The sequence below is a fragment of the Genypterus blacodes genome, unplaced genomic scaffold, assembly GCF_046128005.1.
Source record: "Genypterus blacodes isolate CSIRO-AG114 ecotype Tasmania unplaced genomic scaffold, CSIRO-AGI_Gbla_v1 ptg000033l_1, whole genome shotgun sequence".
Classification (NCBI taxonomy): domain Eukaryota; kingdom Metazoa; phylum Chordata; class Actinopteri; order Ophidiiformes; family Ophidiidae; genus Genypterus; species Genypterus blacodes.
Window position 1 is genome coordinate 574890 of NW_027466846.1, and position 27458 is coordinate 602347.

At 41.8% G+C, this 27458-nt stretch overlaps 3 protein-coding genes across 3 annotated transcripts; all 3 read right to left on the reverse strand.

Moving 5' to 3' along the window:
- Positions 1-406: 406 nt before the first annotated feature.
- On the reverse strand, positions 407-6068 carry pank2 (pantothenate kinase 2). The gene is made up of 7 exons (XM_076146638.1): positions 5696-6068; positions 4844-5196; positions 4071-4324; positions 3329-3505; positions 3068-3191; positions 1856-1981; positions 407-1711 (listed from the first exon to the last, which is right to left on the reverse strand). Exons 1-7 carry the CDS (start codon positions 5898-5900, stop codon positions 1661-1663), a joined length of 1290 nt encoding a protein of 429 aa, XP_076002753.1. The 5' UTR covers positions 5901-6068; the 3' UTR covers positions 407-1660.
- A 380-nt stretch (positions 6069-6448) lies between these two features.
- Positions 6449-12771, reverse strand: mavs (mitochondrial antiviral signaling protein). The gene is made up of 5 exons (XM_076146637.1): positions 12660-12771; positions 10956-11078; positions 9935-10118; positions 8497-9119; positions 6449-8267 (listed from the first exon to the last, which is right to left on the reverse strand). Exons 2-5 carry the CDS (start codon positions 11076-11078, stop codon positions 7488-7490), a joined length of 1710 nt encoding a protein of 569 aa, XP_076002752.1. The 5' UTR covers positions 12660-12771; the 3' UTR covers positions 6449-7487.
- Positions 12772-17476: 4705 nt separating this feature from the next.
- Positions 17477-20151, reverse strand: LOC142995560 (G-protein coupled receptor 151). Its single transcript, XM_076146649.1, is given in 5 exon segments — positions 17477-18656; positions 18712-18782; positions 18784-18826; positions 19964-19985; positions 20076-20151. Coding segments are annotated over 5 exon segments (1392 nt in total).
- Positions 20152-27458: the final 7307 nt, after the last annotated feature.

Genomic DNA, 27458 nt, shown 5'->3' on the forward strand with positions numbered 1-27458 from the left:
ATTAAGGGGGCAGATCCCCTGAAATAAAGATCATAACCCAAGCTGTCCACTGGGTGGCATAGTATCACAGGGCAATTGGAAGATATTGGAAGCGGGAGATTGCTGTCTGTACTTTGTAGTTATGATACAAATACGTGATAATTTCCCCCCCAGTTTTGTTTTTATTCAGTTCTTACCCTTACCCAAACAACCGTCACTGTTAATGTTCCAGATTTATTACCGTAGATCTCTTGAATCAAAGAGACTAGGCTATTTTCTGAGATGCTGACTGTCCTACCATATTATGCAATAAAAAGCAATATACGTAAAATACCTCTAGTTCTGTGTTGACAAGTGGCCGTTAGTAGAAATGTCTTCATTCAAAAACTGGCCACCTAATATTAATTGGAGTTTTATATGGCACAAAGAAAGTTAAGAAAGTTCTGCATTTATTAAGGAAAATTCAATAAGAAATTTGAAAACATTGATACAAAAGTTTTACAAAGATTTCTTTGTACTGCCAACAGTAGAGACACGTTGAGAATTACAGTTGTAGATGACTTTCACATTACTGTAATAGGAACAAACCCACACATAACAGGCACTTCAACTAAATGTACTTGGTCTGAAACTTTTAAGAGTTAAAAGTGAACCTACAGTAGCTTATGATTCCTGTGGTCCATGTATTCCAATCGATGGATTATTGAACATGTAATGACTAAAATTAGATGATGGAATAAGTTGGGAACATACTGAGATGTTTAGGTGAGTCTGAAGACACGCCATTCCAGATTGTACCTTTCAAAATGTCTTGTCAAAAAGTCGTGGAACCCAATATTTAGGGTTCGGTTGACGAGGTGTGACATTTAACACCATCTAAAACCCTTTTAGCCTACAAGGAGTCCAAGCTGGAGGACTCAGACTCGGGGGGCTCAAAAACACTTCAGCTGGCAGACAAACGAGGTCAGAAAAGGGTCAGATCTTGGTGAAGGGCACAATCTTACAGACCACAAGGCCACTATGGTGCTGACTGTTCCCATTCCTCCACACCAGCAGCAGTGCGTCAATGCAGGTATGAAGATATGAAGTATGTTGCATACTGTAACAATAGTTAGTACCTTTGCAATTAGCAGAAACAATACACCAATCCATTTGGTAACCGGCCATACCTTGATTTAAGCATAGTATTGATTTAAGTGGTGAGTAAATGTTTTATCAATTGCAGTAACAAAGCCGGAGACGGGAATCTCCAAGTCTCACTAAATAACGGCTTATCTGAAATGTCCTATCTTAGCGAACATCGCAACCACCAATTGTTTCAAATCAGCATTCAGGTATAGAATTATTCATTTGTGTGCTTCTCTCTGCAGTCTACACCTTTCTAGTTTTAAAGCTTTCCTGGCCACGTTCATTCAAGCACTCATATCCATACTGTTAATACATTACAGTAGTTGACAACAGTGTGATGGCATTTGCATTTAAAATAAACCGTTTCGGGTCTACTGTAGCGAATTGCTATGCAATGTTTGACTAAATCCACATCCCCACCAAATATAGGACCTCCAAATGTTGGCAGTCGGCCAAAATGGACCAGTACTCTGTCTGTTACCCACTGTCTGCTTCTTTACGCTCTAAAGTGCTAAAAGTCTGTGCAGCAGATTGAGTTCCTCTTTGGGTGTAGTTAGGACGGATTGAGAAGCTCCAGCAGGGCTCCGACCGCTCCAAAGTAACCCTGAAGACATGAACAAAAACACAAGGAAGTATTGGTCATTAGAAACATTACATTGTCTTTTATCCATGACTGTGCCAATCAATGAATGAAATGATGTTTTGAGCTCCAACATACTGTGAGCTAGAGAGCAGAGTGCCTCCTTACCTCGTGCCGGAGGAAGAGTGCCTTTAGTTGGCCTTTAGACCAGTAGTCCATGGCGTAGGCCAGCAGCTTCATTGAGAGGGTGTTCACCCTCAGGAAGTTGCCAACAAACACCACTCTCTCAATGTTCTTAATAAGGAAACAGATTGGGATTAAATATCAGTCAGGGCATTAACTTAATTCATCAATTTCAGCTAAATAAAGCAGATAAAATATGATATTATTTTTTTAATCAGATCACATGCAAATCACAATGTTATCACACATGATTAGACATTTGTCTCGCACCCCCTCTTACACATCACACACACAAACACATTACAGAGGGGGTGCAGGGCAGCCATTCTACAGCGCGCCTGGAGCAGTTGGGGGTTCGGTGCCTTGCTCACAAGCCCCTCGGCAGTGCCCTGGAGGCAAACTGGCAACTCTCCAGCTGCCAGTCCACTTTCTTAGTCCGCACGGGGACTCGAACTGGCGACCCTCCGGTTCCCAGCTGAGTCCCCTATGGACTGAGCTTCTGCCGCTATATATAAAGATATGTAGATGTATATAGATTGTTAGAGCAGATACATGGACAGTCTATAGTGTTTGTATAAACCCCAAACCTCCACAATGGAATAATATTAAACAGATTTATTCAGGCTGTATGGCTGAAGTATTGAGCAGAGCGCTCCCTCCTCTCTGCCTTCATAGTGGGGCCATGTAGCTCACCTCCTCTAAGCCTTCATAGCCCTGTACAATGCTGCTTGATCAAGACGCTACAAGGCAGCACCGTAAAGAGGCTGAAGGCAAAAAGGAAACACACAGCAGGAACACTGGAGGAGGCCGCTTACTGCTTAGCTGAAAGAAAATCTTCTCAAAGCCCTTCCTGACAGTGGAACATTTTGTCTACTAACAGTTTTGTGAACTTGGATTTAGGAGACTTTGCTGGCTGTTGTGATGATGCTTTTCAGGTGTTTTGCAGTGGGAGATGATGTCACAGTAGTCAATGACATCATTGACACACACTAGTTTGAATGGGAGATGATGTCATGGTTGCCAGTGACATCATTGACACACGAGCAGAACAGTGGGGATAATGGTTACTACATTGTTATTGTATCTCTCCCTCAAACTCCTCCTTTATAATCATATAATCATAACCATGTATTTACACCTGTGATGCTGGTTAAGTGAACTAATAGGATAAATAGAAGTCCTCCCCCTCTTCCTCACCTCATTGAGAGCACACATCCTTGTGATGGAGCCGATGTTATTGGTGATGGTAACCAGCGTTGCCCTGGCCAAGTCCGCTTTGGACACAGACTCTCTTTTGTCTTTGGACATCATGTTGCCAAAACTACCCAATCAAAACACACAAATTATTACAGGGACAACTTGAGTTAAGCATAAAACACATGCAGTTGGAATTCATTCAAACTGTAATCCTGTCATTAGATCCTGATGTTTTGAAGACAATTTGCTCTAAAACCATACCTTGAGGCCACAGCCCAGCCCGGCAGTCCGAAGCGCTCGTAGTCTCCTCCGTAGATGTCCCGAACCAGCTTGTCCACGCGAGTGCTCTCTCCTCCAGAAGCCATTTCTAGCGCTTCCTCAAAAGTAGCACATCCAGTCAACAGACAACACAGGCCCAGGAACGTCCCACCACCCAGACTGTGAACACAACCGGATGAGAAAATATACAACATGGGTCAGCCACTCTATAATACTGCAGATGGAAATATAAAAGATTCTCTCATATTTCATACGCTAGAACAAAGGGGAAGATAAATGTCTCAAATAAGGTTACGCAGACTCTCAATTGAAGTGCACAGCACAAAAGGACAGAGGGCCATTGTATTGAGTGAGAACCAAACATTCATGAGCTGGACTAACTCAAAGACTCCCTTTCAGAGCCACCAGACAGAGAAACCACTCGTGAAAACAAACCAGCGGAGAGAGTAGGAGGAGGGAAAAAAAATTGCTGGCCAAAAATAACAGATACAGCTTTCATTCTACTAATTTCATTCAAAAGATTTCACCCGATCCTGGATCAAACTAAACAAAAAACATTTGGTTTAAGTTTATGATCAGTAAACAGTTTGTAAGAGCGAAAGGGTTTAGATTCAAACAACTTCAATAAATGACATCTGCTTCTTCTAAACAGACTTATTACAAAGCAAGATTCCAAAAAGAAGGCTAAACTACAGCAGCCATCATCTCTTTCCGTGATGATTACCTGGTCCCAGTGACTCGCTTGTAGTTATTTGCAGAGTAAACGGCCAGGATGCTGACCCCGGACCCTATGTTGACCAGCAGCAAAGGATAGGGGTTCTCCAGCGTGTAGGGCCTCTGGACACAGTGATCCGGGTCTGTGGGGTTTTCAAAGAAGTAACACTCGGAGGGACCGGTGGACACCACCGAGTCGATGTACAGCACCCCGCGGATCAAACAGTCCAGCTCGTCCAGCTTGTGAAGCTGCAGGTCGGCCATCTATTATTTGTCAAAGGGAAAGAGAGCAAGGGTAATAACATCACTTCACTGGATGTGGCCAGAGGAACACACAGAGGCAGGAAATGGGGGAGGAGGGAAAGCAGGAGGCTAAAGAAAACAGGAACCTTCATTACAATTCAATGAGAACCGAGCTGACCAAAAACAATAACCAGATCTCTGTATCATGTTGCTGTTAAGACAGAACACTTCATATTAAGGGAGAATTGGACATTTCTTTCTGTTGGAAAATCCCACAAATGACCAGTATTTCCCTGATTTACTTCACCGATACCAAACACTGTTTACATTTGCATAAACTGTAAGAACGCTTTATCTTTGCACACAATTAATGATTAAATATTGTACACTATTTGTCTCCATCATAGATTTTAGTTGTCCTCTTGGTAGAATAACTGATTTCACTAGTAATATCAAAGAAATCTCTCCTTTTCTATCATGTCAGTGTTCATTGTCCAGCCTGTCACAAACAAACACAGTCAGTACAAAGTGTCAACGCACCATGCGGAAATCAGCCTCAAACTTGTACGCTCCCCCACCAGTGGCGCACAGGGTGGTATGGAGGCTGGAGAAGTGTTTGTCGCGGCCCATCTGGAGGAAGGCCGGCAGATCATGTGTGGGGAAGCGGATGAAGTGCAGGTTGCCCGTCCTGCCACACAGCGTCAGGTCCTGCAGCTCCAGGTGCACATCCCTGATGCCAGTTGTACCATAAGCTGTGTTGGAGGTCAGGTAGCGGCGGATGCTTTTTAGGTTCTCCACCTCTTCCTGCTCCTCCTCTGCTGTGATGTCTTTGGGCTCAAAATACACCAGCTTCACCAGTGTGCCTCCAATGTCCATCCCAAACCATGGAAATGCTGCATTAGAAGATATATTATTGCAGTGTGATAACTCAAGCAACAATGTGCAAACCAACAATTTCTCACGCAGCATAATTCAAATAAATCGAATATTTTACATGCATAATCACAGTATGGGCACAGAGGACAGATGTCTCGACGCTAGCCCCCATAATGGCAAGGAGCTACATCCTGAGAGGCAACAGTACAGTGTGTACTGCGAACGCCATCTTGTTGCAAAATAGGTATTGGCTATTTACTGCCACTATAACCCATTCATATTGCATTGTAATACCAACAATAAAATAACAATGTAATAACTCACATTTTTCACAATATATTTAAAAAGCAACACTGATTTGATATTATGGCATTTCAGTCCCCTAGGTAAATTTTCTTCCCAAGCCTATATTTTCCGAAATTGTCTATTGAGGGGGAACGCCTTAGGTTTAGTCAACACGTATTGCCGCTTTCCCAGTAAATACACCAAGCCCAAGTTAGCAGTTTTAACACATACGCGGCCTGCTCTTTTTCATCGAGTCTCTTCGATGCCTCGGCGTCGAGTTGGAGGTCCGCGCGTCGGATGTGGCGCTTCCACCGGGCGCGGCTCCCTCATCGCTTCTGAAACAACCGGGCATCTCCTTCGTAGACCGCGGCAGCTTCGTGGGCGTTTCGTCCTTGTCGATAGCTTCATCGTCGTGCTGGTGGCCATTGAACGCCATTAAAAGGACTACGTCACTACATATATGCTGCACTATAGCATAGATTAAACTGTTTAAATGTTAGTGAATTGCGTTAACAATGACATCCAGACGCGACCAGCTAGCTAATTAGCTAGCTAAGTGGCTGTGTCGTTCGCTCCTTTTTTATGTCCGCTGTCAAAGCAGAACTGGGCGGGGCTAGGTTGTGATTGATGGAAATTAGAACCAATCACTACACGAGTTCATCTATCAGTAATCTAGGGGTGGGTGTAGTTATTCCTTTGTTTTTCTGCACATTTGTTTAAAAAAAAAAACATCTGTACCAAAACAAGTACACTTACAAACTTGGATTTTGTGTCTGATCAAGAATAATTCAAAATGTGCCCAGGAAACTATAGTGTGGCGTGTTGAAACACAAAAACTGGTAAGATTTAGTAGATGTATTATTATTTTAGACGTCATATGAAATACTGCTCATACAGTGAGTGGTAACTGGACAGTACTTATATAGCGCTTTTATCCAACCTTAGTTTGTGCTCCCATGTGTGAAATTAATTTGTACACTCAACTTGTTTTAGCATTTCAATTTTATTAAGTGCATACAATTTTAGCTCAAACTTTAATTGGTTTTCCAACACATACATACATACCATGACGATCCCATCTAAAAGCATTTGCAGCTCAAACAGTATTTTATTCAAATGTGCAAAACCTTCTCTTTCAAGCATTTGTCTTAAGAACTGCTGTATTGATAAAGCTATTTACAATTACTTTCATAATGTCTCAATTCACAGAATGTTACATTTCACATTCAAACATGATTGAATCTGAAGAATAAAATGTAATTCTTAATTTATCCGAGATAATAGCCAGAAAGCATATAATGATGTAACAAAACTATAACCGTAGTTTTGCTATAAACTAACTATGATGTGAAAACTGATTGAGTTTTGTTGAACATATCAAAAATCAATCAAAAATTCAAAAACTTAAAATGATCTTTGGAAAGTATCTGATCGACAGGGTTCTGTTAAAATACATTAGATATTTATCTCTCTTCTTCTAAAATATATACAAATAAATACAGACCGTACACTAGCTGTTACTCACAGGCTTTTCCAACTATCCACAGGTAAGGAGAAATGACAGAAAGTGGGCATTCTTTCTTCACAGTCCAGGTCCATCGAAACTGAAGTCCTCACTGGATGACAGCCAACAGCAATACCATGAAAGTGCTTATCAGACAAGTGAGTACACAAAGAGTTACAACCCTACTATTAACACGCAATATCAGTGTATCTTTGCAAACTGCATGTATGCAGCAAATGCGTCGATGACCTGAGATCTCAACCCAGTTTCAATAAGTGCTTGTGAACTGCAGTACAAAATAATATTTGGTCTCTGCTCCCCATTCTTCTTTCAACAAAACAAAGTCCAACTTAACAACAGACTCACAATTAATGACATGATCAAAGTTCTGCCAAGTCAGATATTATTAGTGGTAAATATTAATCAGTTGGCATTACAGCCCAGTGACTAAAATAAGGCACCAACCCCTGAACAACCTATCCATTCTCCCCTTCGGGTCAAAGTGAAATCCCTTAACTGTTACTTGTTCTTGAACTTTAATAGCATCATCAGTGCACAGGCACCAACCCCTGCAGCTGTCAGAAAATACTTTATATTAAGTGACAGAGTTTGAGGTGGCGTCTTCTTTTCTGGATCACCGAGTGTCTTCAGCTCGGGTGTGGAATCAGCTAGTGCAGAGTCAGAGGGAGGGTGGCATTTCTCAGCAAAGCAGGCCTTTGAATTGGACTCACTGTCAGCAGTGGTGGTGGTGGAGGAGGTTGGTGGTGGGGAAGCAGGCTCTCCAGCTGCTTCACCATTAACAATTTGAGCCTGTGGTGTAAAACTTTGGCCAGCTTGGTTAAGGATAGAAGGCTCCTCAGCTACTCGCACCACATTCACCAGCACCTCCTGGTTTCCCAAAGAGCTCAGACAGAGAGACTCGTAGTGGTTCTCCTCTGGTTCATTATGGTTCAGATGCTCCACAGCAACGCCGTTCTCCTCGCATGGTAAGGGAGAGACCGTACTCGCGATGGTGAAGTCATCAGCAGAGCATGAAGGAATGTGGCCAGATGACTCTGGGTCAGCTACAGCATTACTAAATTCCAGACGTTCGGTGTTACCCGAATAGCATGCTTGCTCTAAGCTGAATGCAGGAATAGTGGGACTTTCATGATCTCCTGCGTTTAGGCTGACGAGTTCACCAGGCTTGCTCAGATACACAGTATCATCATCATCAGAGGAAGGGGTGTCCATCACAACAGTACCGGCCAGATGAGAAGTTGTCTCTGTGTCTTCAGTTTGCTGACTGTTTTCAAGGACCTGTAGGTGAAATCGATAGCACACATCATGCCTTTGACTTACACAGTTTATATCTCTATTGTGCATGCATAGATTATTCATATTGTCCATTAGCAAACCAAAATATCAAACTTTACCAAACTAGGTATCGTGCCGTGTATTCTTCTAATAAATCACAGTGTTTGGAGAAAAACCTCTGGAGAAGCATAGATAGATTCATTCAAATGTACTAGCATAATGTTAGCTTCACCTGTGTAGCAGAGGTTTCCTCAGGCTCAAGGACTTTTTCCACAGGTGGGGCAGTGTCCTGAACTGGTAACTTCTCTGGGGTCATAATGTCCGAAGGTTCAACTGTGCCTTCGGTGTTTGCCGGCGCTGGAGACTGACTAGGTGGCGCCATGACCTCGATGATGGTCGTCTCAGGAGGATCTGGGGAGGATGGATCGTCAACGGGAATCACAGCTTTATCATTGTCGATGTCTGATTCCGAATTTTCTTCTGGCTCTTGGTGAACGTTAGTCTCGCTCGCTGGTGGCGGGGGAGTGGCAGCTTTATGTGGGGCGACAGGAGACGGAGTAGGCGTTGATGGAGGTGTTGCCCCTGTAGCAGGAGGGGACGTTGAGGGCTCAGGGGCCAGCTCGGGTGGGGAAGTTGTCTTGGGAACCTCAGCTCCATGGCTTGGGGGTGCCTCTGGCTGCACGGGGGGCTCAGGCTGCACGGGGGGCTCTGGAAGGGGCGAGGCCTGGGCAGCTGCCGGTGGATGGGCAACAGCAGCCTGACCATTGCTCTCTGGACTGGACAGAGGAGCCGCGGATGGGGGTGGATGAACATGTGCCCTAACAACAGTTGCTGAAGGGGAGCCTGGGTGGGGATCTGGGGCAAAAGAAAAAAAAAACATTATTGTATGTATCGTATTCAGGTTTGCCTGCACATGAAAATAGTTTATAGTAATAGATAAGCATTTACCCAAACCACTTGTCTCAACTACAAATAACCAAAAGACATTACAGTAAATCTCCAGCCCTGACAATCAAAAGTGTAAGATTTTGCAGTTTATAGTTTTGTGGTCATTGACTGAGGTCTACGACACACACACACACACACACACACACACACACACACACACACACACACACACACACACACACACACACACACACACACACACACACACACACACACACACACACACACACACACACACACACACACACACACACACACACACACACACACACACACACACACCTAAGCTCTGAATTATTTAGTGTGGACACAGTGAGTTTTGCTCCAGCTTTATAGATCTAAAAGTAAACCTTAAAGTGTCCGTCACATTTCAACAGTAAACATTAAGACACAAGCATTGTGTTGCAAAAACGATTGCACAATGTTATAGCAATGACTTTGTGTGAATCCAACTAGATAATAGTTCCATAGTTCTTACAACTTTATCTTGGTCCTTTGCACTACAAGATAGCAGGAAAGGAAAGTTAATCTGAGGCGTCTGTACTCGCTAGTAAAGGCTTGAAGACAAAAGGCTTCTTCAGTTCAGAAGTGAAGAAGCCTTTCGGATGAGAGGTGAAACGTCTCCAAGCCTTTACTAGCAAGTCCCGTTGCCTCAGATTAACTTTCCTCGGATACCATTGACCTGGATGACGGTAGAACCTTCACAGACGTAACGGACTTACTGTCTGCGGGGCCTCTCAGGGAGTTGTACTCTGCCCTGATCTCTGCTGCCATGGTTGTATGTTCGCACGCCTCCAGCGCTCGGATGAATTCCTCGGCCCAATTCTCTCTTCTCCGCAGACATTCCAAAAGATACTGCATGGCGTTAAAATTCCCATAAATCTCTCTTTTTGCCTCGATTTCCTCCTAAAGATTGGATGTTTCAAAAAGAATATAACACAAACAAATGAATTGACGTATCAAGGTGGTCATGAGAAAATAAGCAAATGCATTGACATCATAAAGTCTACATTAGATAGCCTTAGACAAGAAATGAAATGAACAAATTAAATCCTCCTCCACGTTTTAGACCCTGCCATCTACTCCAAATTGATTGCCTAGCCTTAATACGCAGGTCTACGTCTTCAGCTGCTGTTTGACCTTTGACCTTTGCACACAAATGAAAATATGTCCATTGCCAAACAAACGACCGGTGTGTTTGTAAACAAGGAGCTCTTCATCTCTGCGGGTCGTATGTTTGCAGGCTGAGGTATTTATACTACACTGAAGTAAACTCTTCCTGTTAAAGCCATAACCCCCCCCCCCCACACTGTGCTGTGTAATGTGATTATAAGTTCTTAGCCCATGTTGATGCCAGGGTTGGAAAGTAAAAGAATATCCACGATGGCATTAAATACAATATTACAAGATTTAACTATTTTTTTCTACGTCTTTCAAAAAGAGGCAGCTGTGTTGCAGAAGCAGATGTTCCTCAATTTTGCCATTGATTTAAATGTGTGACCTGAGATGCTCTTCCTCCTTCCTTACACATTTCTTTTCACGTCCTATATCGAAAAAGTATGCGAGTGACTTAAATGAAAAAGGAATATATGCGATTAAATGTGAGCGGGAGTAATCCTCTGGTTTAGATTACCGATTCCATTTTTTATGAGGTAACAGGTAACTGTAATGGAATCGCCGTCACTATGGAAGGAACATCAATGTTTAAAATCTGTATAGCTCTAAATAACCAATGAAACTTACCCGGTCAGAAAGAGTGAGGCAAGGCAGGTGAGGGATTATCTCTCTCACTTTCACGTTGCTAGCAATGGTGGGCATCATCCGCCGAAAGTAGCCGCTGTATAGCCTGTCACTAACAAACGACATCTGTGACAGAAGAGAGAGAGAGACACACACACAAAGTATATCAGATACTGTTCCATGCGTAATGACTACTGACTTGTTTTCCTGACATGAGCAAATAGCGACTTGTCTAGAACCAGTAAAACAGGTCCATAAGTCAAGGCAACTTGGCTCATTCTAGCTGGGTGAGGTGGATGATTGCCTCTCCCCCCGCCTACTACATGATAAAAGAAAAAAAAAGTACCCAGAGATCACAATTGTGAAACACATTCCTTCAATGCAGACTGCAAGTACAGTGAGGGGATTTCCTTTCTTACTTTCTTGAAACTGAAAGTGAAACTGAAGTCGAACCGGTCAGCAAACCATTTCGTTTTCCTTTGATTTCACTGTAGGGTTTTTTTGTAGCAGGATGTGACATCACAGCCACAACCTGTATGTTCTTCTTATGCAACAATGCATTTACTTCATCGCCTCCACAATCTAGTATAATATCCGCAGTGCGAGCAGTGCATGAGGAAACTTCCATGTCTCACTCCAAACACACACACCCCCGACACACTCCAGTGGATTTTCAGGGTCGAACAATGCACGGAAGTATGCATTTTTGTATTGAATACACATTAAACCCCTTCACTCTGTTTGTACTTATACAGTCCAGGCTTAAGTAATCTGTTGTCAAGTTCAGTCAAGGGGAACATCTCAATGGATCTCCTTCCACCATCACCCTGCATTAAACTAGCAGCACATTAACACAGAGTATTTATATGGCACAGCAGCTGTCTTAATGGAAGAAGTGAATATCAAGACTCAACAGGCAAAAGGAGCAAAGGGGCAAAGTCTGTTTCGTTGTATCATTAGCCAACAGTAGCCATGCTTACCTCACACAAGCCACCTTGTAGATACACTGGGAGAGGCCATTGAGGAATAGGAAAGTGTGTATTTTTAATGCAAGAAAGCTTCCAAATGTAAAAGTGATGAGAGATTGTGGCTGGACAAGACAGGGGGGGAGGTGGAATGAGAAAGAATGCACCTTGACACAAGGACAGATTATGTCAGTGCCAAAACAATGACCTCTAAACCAGCAGGTCGTTCCAGCCCTTTACTGGACACACTCCTTACCTTTTCCTGAACCATTTTACATTCATTCTAGATCTTTATGGGTCAAATCCGACCAACTCCCCTTATTTTACGACTTTGTTTAAAAGCAGAATGTTCACGAGCTCAGAGTTTTGATGATTCCAGTGAAAACACGTGGACTTTCATGCCGGAATAAGGAAATGAAGACACCTAATGAATGTAACTGAGCTATAAAGCGAAGTGACTCGGTACACACTGCACACAAAACAGGAGAGGAAATGACACCAAACTGATACATTAAGACTATGAAGGGCGAAACAGTGAAACGTAAATAAGTATTCTGCGTGTAGAAGTGCGTGTGTACAACTTTTAATAGCTAATTCGATAAATGCGCCACAGTCTAGCCAAAGTTAGCTTCGTTGTTGGCACGCCATTACCACATGCAGCATTGACTCAAACAGCATTTCTCTGTTTTAACACCGAGTATTTGTGGTTTAATGTTCTAATGTGGAATATTAAAAAGCTCACCTTTCGTGCTGTCGTGCTTCGGTAGTTCGTGCCTCACTCTGAGATCAGCTCCTGCTCTCACTAAAGCCTGAGCTCTGTCGTCTTCACAGGACTACACACACACATCTGCGCAGGGGTTCGTCCCAATGGCCCCGTCCTCGAATTTTCATTGGACAAAAGCCCCGTCAGTAAAAAAACTGACCTATAGGAAGATGTTCCCGCTACTAGGTGGGCGGGTCGTTCTAAATCCAGACTCCAATCGTGACCTTTCCTGCACAGAGATGCGTTGCCAGAAGCATTAGAGTGGATCTCTTCTGGTTTGCATCTGTCTCTGATCCCTGATCCTAATCCTTTCACATGGGTACACACACGCACCGGGGGGGTGGGGCTGCTGAGAGAGGTCAAACTAAACTTCCTATGCATGGAATAGATGCTATGGTAAAGTCTTTCATTTAAAGAATATGCTAATAATAATCATATAATCCAGAGTAGGGAAGTGTTTCCATTCTATTTGTTGATGCACAAGGGTTGGTTGATACATTGTGAGCCTTTTTACATGAGGAGGTGAGGAATGGATTTAATATTGTATATTCATTGCAACAACCGTTTTGGGAACAACATAATTCCTCTGATGATTATCATTCGTACGCATTGATTATGATTCAGAATTTATCATCAGAGATTTGTACATGATGGACAAATTACACCAATATGCAGTGATAGACAGGTTTGGCGTCAGGTGATGACATCATAACTCAAGTTTAGGATATATTTATCTTTGGAGGGCGATCCAGAACATCTATGAAACTAGAATAACCCCCATGATTGTATAGCGCCTGAGAAGCTGAGAAGAACAACCTGTGTTCATTTTTTTAACCAAAAGATGGCGCCACTTACTCATTCACTGCAGCATCAATAAAAGCTTCTAGTCACAATTACTTTCCTAAAAGGAATGGTCGTCAGCCCAGTGATTTGTATTAAGAGGTTATAGCAATGATCTCATTTAATGCAGTGCTCTGTTAATCACCTGCCACAACATGAACATGATCTCAAGGAATCTGAATCACTGAGGGTTTATGGGAGAATAATGGCATCTGGCAAGTTGTTGGTTCATTATACTGCAGTTATATTACAAACAGATCGAACAGGGAGCTTTGTTGAACTGTAACCACATCACATCTTGCATAGATAGTAGTTATGTTGAGGACAGAACTTTCAACTCCATGCAAACAGACAGAGAGAGAGAAAGAGAGAGAGAGTAGTTCTGTGGACTCCTGTTAGGTACTTTAGCTACTATCCCCATTTGTCTTTGTAGTGATGAGCCCTGTACAAATACTAATACTAATACTAATACTAATACTAATACTAATACTAATACTTATACTTATACTAATGCTTATTCTAATACTAATACTTATACTAATACTAATACTTGTACTTATACTAATACTAATACTAATACTAATACTAATACTAATACTAATACTAATACTAATACTAATATAATACTTATTCTAATAGATATACTAATACAAATTCTAATACTAATACTTGTACTTATACTAATTCTAATACCTATAGTGGGGTATCATCCTACCTACTGCCTGACCTGGTAGGGAGATGTTAACAGTGTGTTTCTGTGTGATTAAAATGCATGAGCTGTTTTATAATTCGTTGTGACATTTTGAACCAGGGGGGTCCTTACATGTTTAAAATTAAGTAGCAGTTTAATGGTTAGAATGTTCCTCCTCATTTATGTCTCAATGCCTTGAAACTATATACTTATTAAAGCAGTATACCTGGGCTGAGACAGAAATCATTACTTTATTGTGTATCATGTCTGTTTATGAGAAAGCACAGCTGACTTAAAGCACTCTCTTTTTCAGACACACCACAAACATATCAGCATATGAAACAATGAAACCGTAAAGTGTAGCTGGATTTCACCTGCTATATAGGATTCGGGGTGTCAGGTGTCACAAAATCGACTTACCAAGTGAGTTCTGTGCCGCAAAATGCATATTATAATGACAAAACCAAGTAACATCTCAATGCATTTTGTCACCCTATCCAACACTGAAGGGCTCAAATTCTTTTTAATCTCAACTATGTCACTCACTGAGATGATCAGCACTGAAAATGTTTTTATGAATCCTTTTCACTCAAGCATGATATAAAAAAAACAACCTTTCATATCTTGCAGGGAAAACACTCCATACCAGGAAGGAGGAAACAGCTGCCAAATAAAGCCGCAGCAAGAGCCTCAGGCGGCATCAAAAACCATCATGGATGAGTGGGAAGGAAAAAACATTATGTGCATTTCAACAAAAGAGCTGAGCAGTTTCGTTATAGGTTCAAATCCAGAACACTAAAATGACACCAAATGTAAGAATCTTAAACAGCATCTCATACATTTTTCACAACTTTTCTCTTTATCCAAAACCTGTATGGGAGGATTTAACATACTGCATAATGTAAGATTTAATCTCTTATGGGATGTGAGCCAATGTCACCATATGGCATCTGTCACACTGTGATTTTACAAGCTCATGTGTAGGTTCAGGTAAAGTTCATCAGTTCAGTCTGATGGTTGGAGACAGCTTATCTTTGAGCCACTCTCATGAATACAATGACTTAACAAAGAGTTGACAGATATGTGCGCTAAATAGCTCTTCAACCTTTCTGTAAAGCAGCTGCCAAGAGAATTGACAAGAAATGAAATCTTATTGACTTAATGCCCCAGGGTAACTTTTATGGCAGCATTATATTTATATGGGCAAGTGAAGCAGAATGTATTTAGCATTGTATTTGCATTGCCCTACATGACACAAGTGGATCCATTATTGCGTCCTAGAAACACCAACATAGATACTGTATTGCCAGACTTGTGAGGGCATCGAGTATCGAATAAAAATGTCACATGCAATTTGTTTGCATGAGCCAGAGGAGGATGTTTGGTGGCAGCAGGGTTTTTTATCCTGGGTTTTGTGTCTTAGTGAAAGGGATGAAAAATCTCCTAGGAGACGGGTGAAATGGTTGACTTGTCACAGATTGCTCTGGGTTATGAGATATTTTCTCAGCCCAGACCCAATTCACTGCGGAGTGTATGAATAGAGTGTTTGCCTGAGCTGTAAGTGTGTTTGATCTCAGTTCTGAACAGCTCACTGGTCACGATACCAACATCTGCACTTTAATGTTTTGGCATTTCTGCTGGGATTCCAACCTGAGAATGCTGCAGTAGACTAAGAGCAAAGGCCCACTTTCCACAAATGGAAATATTTCATCATATTAGACATATTTACGCAATGCTTCCTGCCATCAGGAGCCACTAGGGAACTTTGCATGTAAAGGCAATGTTTCAATACCTTTCTACAACTTGCCAGGAATGAACTCTAGTTGGATAAATAATCTTTTTGCAGGGACTATCCTCTGATTTCTTGCAGAGATGAATACACATCACTGTATTGTTTGATTAACTTTATGTAGTGATCATTTAAGGCAATCACTTGAAATATAATTTCACTTTTGCTGCTCCCAGTCTTTGAGCAATCACAAGAGTGCCTGTCTCTTTAATGTAATTAATTAATGTTGCAAATTAAGCTCCCTTTCACCGTTACAATTGTTCCTATAGCAACAATTGGTTGGTAGGGAACTGTCACATGTAATTAGAAATGTTACACTTTTGTTCAATTGAAGAGACACTGTTATCCTTGTGTTTAGCGGAACTAAAGATATTGTTAAAGCAAGCGCAGACATTTGAAGCAATGGTCAATTAATGTTTAATAAATAATGTGCAGGAGCACAATCGTGTTGAAAAGCTTTTAAAGCCTTGTTATTTTCCCCTTCAACCTTTAACCTTTCTCTTCACTCTGGCAGGCTGAAATGTCAAATCTGCAGGGGCATCAGAGCCACAGGGGGCCACTGCTTTACTGGTAAACACACAGACTAATAAAAGCTGGTTTTTCACAGCCACTGAAAGGTTACGCTATTAACCCAGAGCGGTGAACTGACCACCTACTTGACACCATGACTCTTCGCATGCTTATATGTGGTTTCATCTCTCACAAGCCCTGTTTGACACGTATGATCTATCTGTCTCCATGATACAGCAAAGTAATGTATAGATAAATGCTTCAATACATTAATCATTATTTGTTAAGTTAAAGGTTTTTTGAAAGTATATTTATAATGGTTTACATTTCTCCGGCTAAAATCAATGGAATGTGGCTTCCACTGAATGATTTTGACTGATGGTTGGTTTATTAAGATGACCTGAAATATCCAGGCAGATTAGTTGGGGTTTAATATGGAGGAATGATCTCTATCTCTATTTGTACTGTGCATGTCGATGTCACCTCAGCCGTTTTGATTAAATGGAGAGATTTACTTGTCCAACTGCATTTCATCTGTGATTAAAGTGAAGTACATTCATAGAAGTCGGGGGAAAAAAAGAGAACAGTCGATATTTGAGAATGTTTTAATATCCATGTTATGAATCACATGTACACAATCACAACAAAGCTTTTGATGATTGAGTGTGCTGAATATCTTTGTGTGATATTTACAAATTCATGAAGCCTATACGTCTTGTTTCTGTGCTATAATAAAGTGGATGTACTCATCAAAACGGCAGTCAAAGAACAAATATTCAAAATTGATAGAAACTGACATGAATCTGCAGCAACATCAAACCATGAGTAGGCTACAGTACAAGTGTGTTTACGTCTAATGAAGCTCACGACAGCAAAGTGGTCTCCATATAGGCTACAACTAACTACAACCACCTGAGGACAACTTGAATGCTTCTACTAAAAAGACAACATTCACAGCCCAGTTCACTATAACATCTTCTCCTCTCTCTCCCACGGGACTGGATCCTGCTCTTCCTCCACTTGCGTATTCCTCCGCCCTGTCCAGAAGTGCTCCACATCTGGGAAGGTCTTCTCCTTCTCCTGGGTGACGTCATTGGCCACAACGTTGGATCCGGTCTCAGCTCCGTTACCCTCCGTGTTGGGGCATTTGTTGCTCGCTGTGTTCTTAGCTCGTCTGCAAGTCGCGATGAACCAGATGGTGATCAACCCTTGGCGCACGTCGTCGTACATGGTCATTAAAATGACCGGTGAGAGGGAGCTGCATGCGTAAAGCAAAACCTGCGCAAAGATCACCAACCCTACGGGAGGCTTGTTGTACCCGAGCCTAATCCAAGTGAACGTGCCCCACTCCGGCAACAGCATCAGACCATGAGCGCCACTTAGACACAGTAAAACCAGGGTCACCTTACTCTGTTGCTGGGGACTTGGTGCGTGGTTCACCGCGGTGTGCAGTGTTTTGGTGTAGTAGGCGAGCGTAAAGATGATCGGCACCACAAAGGTAGCAGTTGGATAAATCTTATAGAACAGATTCATAAAGTCAGAGGCGCATAATGGCATTTCAGAGACGCAAATAGTGTCGCTGCCATATGGATGCACAGAAGCGAACAGCATCTGAGGGATCGGAAACATCATTGACACGATCCAAATGAACGTCAGGGCTCCGTGGATCCACGTCGGGCTGAGAAAAGGTCCAGTGTCGGTGCTGGAAACCACTAAAGTGTGCTTGGCCCTGCTGGTGACCGCAAGGGTCAAAGTTTTGGCCACCACGCAGGAGTGTTGGAACCAGTCCGTGGTGCTGCAAAGAAACCTCCCCAGCGTCCAGGTCTGCTTGTAGTAGGTGACGGCGCGCACAGGAGCGCACAGCAGCAGGATCAGCAGGTCCGTGGAGGCTAGAGAGGCGAGGAGCGCTTTCACCTCAGAGCCTCTTCCGTCTCTAAAATCACGAATGAAAATCAGCAAAATGAGCAAATTCCCAACCGCTCCAGACACACAGATCCCTATGAGGATGACAGGCAGGGCTGTCCTGGTGTCCTCCCCCTGGAGAAGTTGAACTCCTCCAACAAAATCAAAAAAGGAGACATTTGCTGGTCGATCAATATTCATTTTTTCAAAATCAGATAAAAAAAAAAAATCAAACCTCTGAAGTCTACACGCTTAATTAAATCAGTTTCCTGTCTCTGAACTCCACTATTCTGCAAGACGCGGAGCTCCCGGAGGAAAAGAGAAAGAGGAGCTGTCCAGAGCCCCGTGGTGCTGAAGCGCTGCCAAAGGGGTCGCGATCGCATCTGCAAGTGGGTGAGCAGGCTGGCAGGTAGGCTATTTCAAGTGCTGCCATTTAGCGTCGTCAAGCACTCACGTCATGTTTTTTTTGTTTTTTTATCAGTGATGGCTGCAGGCTGAGACCAGCCCAAATGTGAGCACAGCGTGATGCGCCTACCCGAAAACCTCAGAGGCACAGAGTCTGCTCTGGCCATGTCACTATGTCTCCTTCATATTCTAATGATCTGATGATGAAGAATGAGGAAGACTCTTTAAGGGGGGAATTGGATGTAATAGATGTAAAGATAAGTGAGGATAAGGATTTTATAGGCACATTGAGGGGGAAAAACACAAATAATAGCTCATAACTTGTGTCTATTGGCTCAGATTCAGATGTCCATCCATTAAAATGATGTATAAACAAATTTTGCCATGCATATTTAGGGAGAGAAAGACATAGAGATTATAAACGATACACTTAAGGTGATATTTCTCTCAATGAATCCATTCTGAGTTGCAATCAAGACAGTTTTGCTCTTTTTGTACGACTGTAGAACTGAAGCAAATCTACCAAACTGAATTGCATGTCAATCAAATGAAAAGGCTGTGAAAGGGCAGCTTATCCAGTAAGTGTGTTTATGACACATGACACAAACACACTGACTAATCTGTTTGCACATAAATGCCATTAACTATTCTCTTGCATGTCCATCAGAGCCCTACTGACTGTTGCTCAGCAAAAGTCTCACTTGATTGCCTCAGCCTGTGACCATATTTCATCTCTCTTCCCTGTGTGATTTGCTTCAATCTGTCCAAGAATCCGCTTAAGTAACCACTCGTGCAGCCTATCAACCTTTTTTTTTTAAATCTTGCATTTTACTATCTTGTCTTTTATCACACATGCTTTCTACAGGAGATTGATGACTTCATTGGTGCATCATAATACCTTGAAGAAAGAAAGATTCCCATGCACTGTTTTTGCTCTTAAGACAATTAAAAGTCCCTCAGAACTAATTAGGAAAGTGAATACTGTGTTCTATTACTACAGCCAGTTCACACACTGACCCTAATTAGTTTATAATGCAACAGCACAATAAATACTCATTGAAATTGTTCTAAAAGCAATGTCACGCAACTCTTCTTCAACCTGTGAGTGCACGAGGCAAATTGCAGCTCTCTTCATGCTCTCTTTACCCGAAGAGCATCCGGATGGTGGCTGAGAGGGTGAGGGAAAGGTTGGGGGGATGGAGGAAGGGGGAGGGGGGGTTGTGTGGAGAGGTGAGGGTGCCCACTCAAATGCTGTCACCTTCTCTAAGAGGGCTGGTTGCTAGGAGACCAGAGCCACCGACACAGTGTGGGGTCAGGAAGATGTGAGGCGTCATGAAGTCGTGTGAGATATGGATGATAGAGATGCTTTCAAATGAAACTAAGCTATCGATCGGACGAATTGACAGTATAGGGTCGAGCTCAAAGAGAGGAAGAAGGCTCCTGCGGTGTGTGTGCGTGGCGGCAGAGCAGCACGAGCAGAGGTGCCACCCTCACTACATGCAGTAATCAGGGATAATTGGCGTGTTGTTCGGATTGTGCATGGCTGTTGCTTGTGGACAGCCATTCTCACCCTCGGTCGTTATGGTTTAGATCAATGTCGCCCTGAATGTGTCACTTAACTCTGTACTGTGCCTTTAAGCAGAAGCTTCATTTTCTCCAGAGATGTTCACTTTTCCCTGAGCGTCCATCCATGAATATCACTTCATCCAAAGAGCTTAATTTAAATGACAGGTCATATGATTAAATGAGTCTTACTTAGGTCTGTCTCTTTGATGAGGGCGGGGATAGGGATCCTCACTTGTTCTCGTGTGGTGTTGTGTCTTCAATCATAAACTGAAAGATGTTGTCATCATTGAAGGGAATTGTTGGAATTATACAGGTTTAAAGTGTCTTGTCCTTTGACTAATAATGGCTTTCATTCTTAGGAAACAACTAACTGGGATGTGGGCTCAAAGAGCAAATGCCAACATGTTTTTTTTTCTCGTTTCTACATCCTCCACTCTCCAGCCTCTCTCATTGAGACTGAATCAGTATCCCTCCTTTGAGTGGGAGAGTTAGATGCCTGACATTCCCCAAGGCTCTGACAGAGAAAGAAAAAGACAGGAAGAAGGACAGAAAAAGAAAAGGAGCGATGGGGGACAGAGCATGAACAAAAACCCAGTGACCTCGTGTGAGTCTGGCACTGGTAATGTTCCCTTTGGAGGGGAAATAAACAGGAAAAAACAAAGGTGAAGTACATTTTCCACCAAAGGGATGTCCTGCCTAAAAAGCAAACTGTGCTCGGGTAAATTCCTCTCCCAAACGCATTGATGCGGAAAAGCTTTTATAGAATCAAAGACAACAAATGCAGGCCTGTCATTAGCATCAATCAGTGAGATCAAACATAAAGCCTGCTGTTATCAGAGGCTTTTGTATTGATCTTATTGCTTAGAAGTGAACACGTGAGCAGCAATTTGTTGTTGATGCAGCCACCTTGTTTTCTAATGAAAAATGACTCCTTTCAAGTTCCCCCATCAAACAGAGCTCCGTGTCAGGATGAGGAGTGACGGCTGCGGACGTGTTGTGTAGTTGTAGTTGTGCGGTGACACTCACGGCACAACAACCTGTGGATGGAAACCACTTGACTTGCAAAGCTGTTTGTGACAGTCTTCATCACTCACAACCGCAGATGAATGCAATTACTTTCCTTAAGTGTTTCAAAGTGATACTGCTGTGCATATACATAATGCATGTGTATGAATGCTGAGCTGAGCTACAGGCAGATAACAATCTTCATTATTACCCCTGATTATTTGATTCAGGCATCACGCAAAGGGATAACTGACTCCCTTTAGCAAAAGGGCAGACTCCCGCCTGCAAAATAGCAAATAATTAATGTCAGGCTTTTTTTTTTAATGGTAGCTGTGGGAGGAGGGAGCGGATGGAGAAGTAGTGTTTTCTTTTTTTATGTTAAACACACACACATACAAACAGGAAACATTGAAACTGTGCCAGCTGCTCTGAATCACGATAAACAGCTGCTGTAGGGATTCTATGATTCTTAGATAGTACGGCCATCACGTCGTTTTTGATGTATTCCCTGTTTTTTTATGCAGCTGAATGTCACCAGCATGCGTCTGCCTGCTGTGTCCTCCTGCTGTCTGATGGCGTGACTGATCATGCCTTGGACAGAGGAGGAACTGCTCATTAGCGTTTACATTTGTGGGGATTCAACAATATGAGAGCAGTATAGAAGCAGAGGGGAAAGGCAGTCAGGTGTATTTACCAAGACTCCAGAGTATTTACATTTCTGGATGCTTATCAGAAAGGGAAATGGTTTGTGCATGACAGCTGTATTAGTTACTTCATACTAGAATTCTATATTCAAACATGTAATGTGTGTTTATAGAATATGACACAATTACAATTTACAATTTATCATACAGCAATATCAGGGCTATGTGTGCTACTTTTACACACACACTGATCATTCTCAACAGATCCACAAATGAGCTGGATGCATGCAGGGAATGAATGAAGAGTTTCATCCTTACTGAGGTACAGTACAACATCCTTTTCTGGTTCAGTCAGATTTTACAATAATTAAGATTTTGTTAAGAAAATTAAAACATTGATAAGTGAAACAAACCTTGTGTCCACACATCTATCAGCTAATTTACACAAGTGTTAATTTTCTCTCATATAGAAAACTAAACAATTACATTACAACAGATATCATTACATCATCAGTGATTCTCTCAAACAGTGTGTTTAGTCAGGATAATGTAAAGGTGGCAAAACTGTGAGGCTGCTGGACTAAATGTCAATTAAAATGTGACCTGTAGTTATGCTGATGAAACACTGCCACCCTGTGGTGGGGAAAGGTAGGTGAACGTTTTTCACATCAGCCATTTATTATTTTCACATTATTCGCTCAAATTACTCAAATTATTCTTTCCTCCTATTGATAATTGGTATTTGGTATCTGAATAGAACCGACAATCAACATAGACCAAGCTTACAATACGAGAATAGTAGGTCGTTTTCTCAATTATAAACACATTTTCTTCGGGTATGTAAGCAGACTGTGAAGAGGAGCAATGTGATAAAAAAAAACACTTTATTCCCACTTTATTCATTTTATTTTGTAAATTAGAAATCATTGACCTTCATCTGTGCATATTTAACACATTCTCGTCGCCCGATAAAGGGTTAAACCATCAGTACCCTAACATGAACAGTAGATGGCAGTAGATGATAGGTCAATTCTATTACAGTAGTTCTGTCAGTTTTTCAGCCACTACAAATACTTTCAACACGTCATCTTACCAGCCAAGAGTTCAACGTGACAATTGAAGGAGCTCGGCCAATAAATGACACATGTACATGTAAGAGCTCAGTCAGCCACAGTGTTCCATTGCTGCTGGGTGGAAAAGTCAATTCAAATGCAATTCAAACATCATGAGACATTATAACTTCTCCAGTAAAACCACAAACACCACTGCTGCAGGTCTTAGTACTTATTTGGATTCGATTTAGGTTAAGTGTGTGTGTGTGTGTGTGTGTGTGTGTGTGTGTGTGTGTGTGTGTGTGTGTGTGTCATCTTGCCCTAACAGGTGAATCAGACCTCTGGAGAGTCAGGGACTGTTCAGTCAAGCATGATGTACATATAACTACACTAAGTGTTGTAACACCTGTGTGCTGCAGGGCCCAAGGAACCTGTTACTGCTTTTCTATTATTAATAAAGACCCGCATCATGTCTATTGGCCAATATTACTTAATTAATAAAGCTACTGTACTGGAAACATTGATTTGCAGTAAGTAGCCTACATGACTTCTAGTATATGGGTATAAATGCAAAAACACATCAAGTAATTAACCATTAACTATTGAACAATCATTAATATTTAAACTATATATTACAGGGTTCATATCAAAACTCTTGAAATTCTGGAATGGACTTTTCTGTGTATTTATTATTAGATGTTAATCCTGTTGATTAACAATTTAGTTAAAATTGTCTTTCTGGAATTATTGCTTGAAGAGAGCAGCAGTTGGTGTAATGTACACAACCCATGACACACACACACACACACACACACACACACACACACACACACACACACACACACACACACACACACGCACACACGTTAACCCTGATTAAAGTTAAAGTTTTAATACACACAATAAGAAACCCAAAGTGTTTTGTTTATTGACCTGTGCTGCAGAGGCAAATGCTGTTTTTATTTAATCTAGATGACTTGCATGTTCTCGCCTTTATGCACACGCCGCTCCTCTCTAATCTTGTTCTCCATCAGCCCCTGTGCATAATGAAAAGGGGCTTATCGTGACGCTGGCCCCAGGGTGACGTCGACTTTCTCCATTTCCCACTGAGAATAAGGTGAACGCCACTTAAACCACGTGACCGGCAGAAATCTCCCTAGACCCATGGGTGCCAGTGCGACTGGAATGGGAACAATAACTCAGAGAGAATAAAATGAAGAGTTCAATTGGGAAGCGATTAAAATGAATAGAAGCTTTGACTAGATAAGACACATACCATTTCCTCATCTATTTAACATTCATTGAATTGAATAATCCGGTCTTATTATCGTAAATAGTCTGCATATTTACCCTGAATATGCTAATTTATGTTTGCTGCAAGCGCTCGCCGACTTAATAATTTTTTTTCATCAATATATGCACATCTCTGGCTTTCTCCTACAGCTATTTCTAAAGAGGAGTGGAGAGAGAGAGAGAGAGGGAGAGAGAGACATCAAGAGACAGAGATGAACACAGTTCTATCGTGCTTATTGTTTCTGTAACTTTTCCATTCATTTTATTTTTGCACTTTGCCCAGGGCCAGCCCAGTTACATTTCAATCAAAAGATACATTGTAAAGTCATTATCCCAAACTAGGCCCCAATAATTGGCTGTCATTTTGCATAGTGGTGGCACTCTGGCTTTAGGGCGAATGACTGCGGTCTTATCTTTCACTTTTAAGAGAAAATAATGGACAATTTATCATTAACCTTCTCTGGGAAATAATAACAAGTTAAATGTCATTCCCCCGTGTCGTGCCTTACAAATACAATTGTGTCGCTCTGGGCCTGAGCAGATCACTGACCGAAACCATCCTCTTCACTGCCAAGCTAGAATGAAGAGGAGAAGTTTAACACAGGGAACAACACTGGGTGAAGGCCTGGCGGAGGAGAAAACATTAACATAAATCCTTTAGATTGTGCAAATTAGCATGTCAAATGAGATGTAATTACATCTTATTTTGTATTCTTATTTTGAGTCACATGATGCCGTGTGTTTTAAGCACATCCTGAAGTCACTGGGAAGAGCAGGAGGAGATGGAGGGAGAGGGACATCAGGCATCATCAACAATGGTTCCCAAACCGACCAGGAAGACAAAACGTGACAGCAAAAAAAACACCTAGCATGTAAGGAATGTGACCTAATGAGGCAGCTGAGCCAAAGATGGGAATGAATCTTACTGGATAAATGCTTGCTTCACTTTCAAACAGGAATCAGAAGCGTTAGATTACCAGAATAACAGAATGCGCGTCTGAAAGGAGCTTTAGAACCGATCGGGCTGTGTGGACGACTTCAAGACTAAAAAAAAGGAAGTTCAAGCGCTTTATACTACTCCTTTACACCAACTTTCTTCCATTTCACTTAAAACACAAGGAGTCTTGCTTACTGCATGGGTTTTATATTTTTCTTTAAAGCAAGTTTCAAATCATTCTTCATTTTCTCCACAGTTACAGAAGCACCAGTTGTATCGGCGTCATTCTTTGTAAGGGGCCTCATCAGCAAACAATATGAGATAAATGGGAGAATGAAAGGTTGGCATCAACAAAGGACGACACTCATTCCCATTCGTTTATGGGATTAAGCTCAGGGGGGAAAGGACACGGACCAATGACTTGTTTGGCATTCAAAGGCGACAATGCCCAAAGTGGAGCTGTTTGAACAGGGATCAATTATCAATAAGTCTATCAGCGAGGGTTGGAGCACAGATTAACAAAGCTATACGAGTCGTGTTGACAAATAACCTCTGAGATCCTGTCAATGAATGCACACAGACAGACGCCTTTGGCTTTGACACTGGCCACTGCTGAAATTCAGATTGGAGTCCATCTCGGCAGGTCGCACAGATTAGCGCTATTATGTCTGTGCAATCTTCAAACATTGAGTTTGGTCATTTCAGCAGCGTTTAAGCCCCTGACTGGCTCCTGCACGCTCAATTATGCCCTTGTAGACTATATCATTTCACATAAAAGCACCGTGTCTTACAGTTTCTGTGACATAAGGAGCGATCTGAGCATAAAGGTGCATAATGGGATGACTGAATGGGCATAGATTTGCACTTTTACGCGTATGTGTGTACTTGAGACATGATGTTCATTTGTTTTTAGCTTCATCATTGTGTAGGAATAGGTAGAGACATGAAAAGAGTGAGACTTTACTAAAACAAGACTGGAGAGAAGTCATTATAAGTCATTCTTTCATTTTATATGGGTGAAATTGTGCCTTTTCATGCTTTGTACATGTTTTCATCACATCATCATCCATTCACTATAAGAGGAAATGTTGGGTTTGTTCAAGTTTAAAAAATGTGAACCACAATACATTACTAAGTAGAAAACATTTGCTGTCATTATGCTTCTAGAAATATGCAGAAATCTTACTCCCTTCTTTTCATGTAAGAGACATAAAACATCATTTGTTTACAGACGTGAGTACGTATCTCCAATTTCTGTGTACTCACACGGTATCCTCCCTCTATTGTCATATGAAAACCACAAATTTGCAATAATGTCAGTAATGCATAGGAGCAGAGATAAAAACCTTTCTTATGTTACGAAAATCAGATATAGTAAAAGCGCTCAGTTAATCATAAGCTTATAAAATAAAGTATGAAATGAAAATGTACCTCATTTGTCTTTTAATGTGAAAAGGTGGAACAGATGAGCTTGAATCTGACCAAATGCTACTGTTTGCTAATGCTAATGTCGCTATTATATATGTCTGTTCTGGAGAGATGAATGAACGCTCTCTCAATGCATATAAAAGGAGGATTTTGACATTGTTATGGGCTACCGCTAAACCTCAAGACTCCATCAATAGCAGCGGTCAGTGTGTCAGTTTGGAGGGCAGGTTGAAGGCCAACAGGGCGGAGGGTGAACGTGGTGTAGGTGGGGTGGGGGGCTTACAGGGGGGGGGCCTCACAGAGCAAACAGTCTCTGGTAATCCTGACCTTCTCTTTCAGCAGCCATGCAGGAGTTGACCGTGACAGTTAAGAACCACGGTGACTCCCTGGGCACGTCTGGACAGCTTTCGAAGGCGGCAGGACAAAGTGGACACAGACATAAAGGACGCCTCAGCCTCTAGGGGGCGCTCTAAACAAGTAGGTATCATTCAACCATCCAATAACACACACAAGATATATCTTTTTAGGGGTGCAACACTGAATGGCACATTGCAAAAGACTGCTCATTACAGATAAATCTATCAATTCATTCATTTTTTTTTAAATGTGTAAAATGTCCAAAAGCCAATCATAGTTCAAGATGATGTCTTTAAATTGCTTTATGTTTTGTTTTTTTAAGGAATTCAGTTTTGGCAATCAGTATCAGACATGTAAAC

Bases quoted from the DNA above. Each gene is read 5' to 3' on its own strand.
- pank2 (XM_076146638.1), bottom strand. From the start codon at position 5,900: ATGGCGTTCAATGGCCACCAGCACGACGATGAAGCTATCGACAAGGAC. The intron at 5,197-5,695 runs GTATGTGTTAAA...CTTCTAATGCAG, and splicing joins GATGAAAAAGAGCAGGCCGC to CATTTCCATGGTTTGGGATG. The intron at 1,982-3,067 runs GTGAGGAAGAGG...TTCCTTATTAAG, and splicing joins GGATGTGTGCTCTCAATGAG to AACATTGAGAGAGTGGTGTT.
- mavs (XM_076146637.1), bottom strand. From the start codon at position 11,078: ATGTCGTTTGTTAGTGACAGGCTATACAGCGGCTACTTTCGGCGGATG. The intron at 9,120-9,934 runs GTAAGTCCGTTA...CTTTTGCCCCAG, and splicing joins CCTGAGAGGCCCCGCAGACA to ATCCCCACCCAGGCTCCCCT. The intron at 8,268-8,496 runs GTGAAGCTAACA...TTTCACCTACAG, and splicing joins AGGAAACCTCTGCTACACAG to GTCCTTGAAAACAGTCAGCA.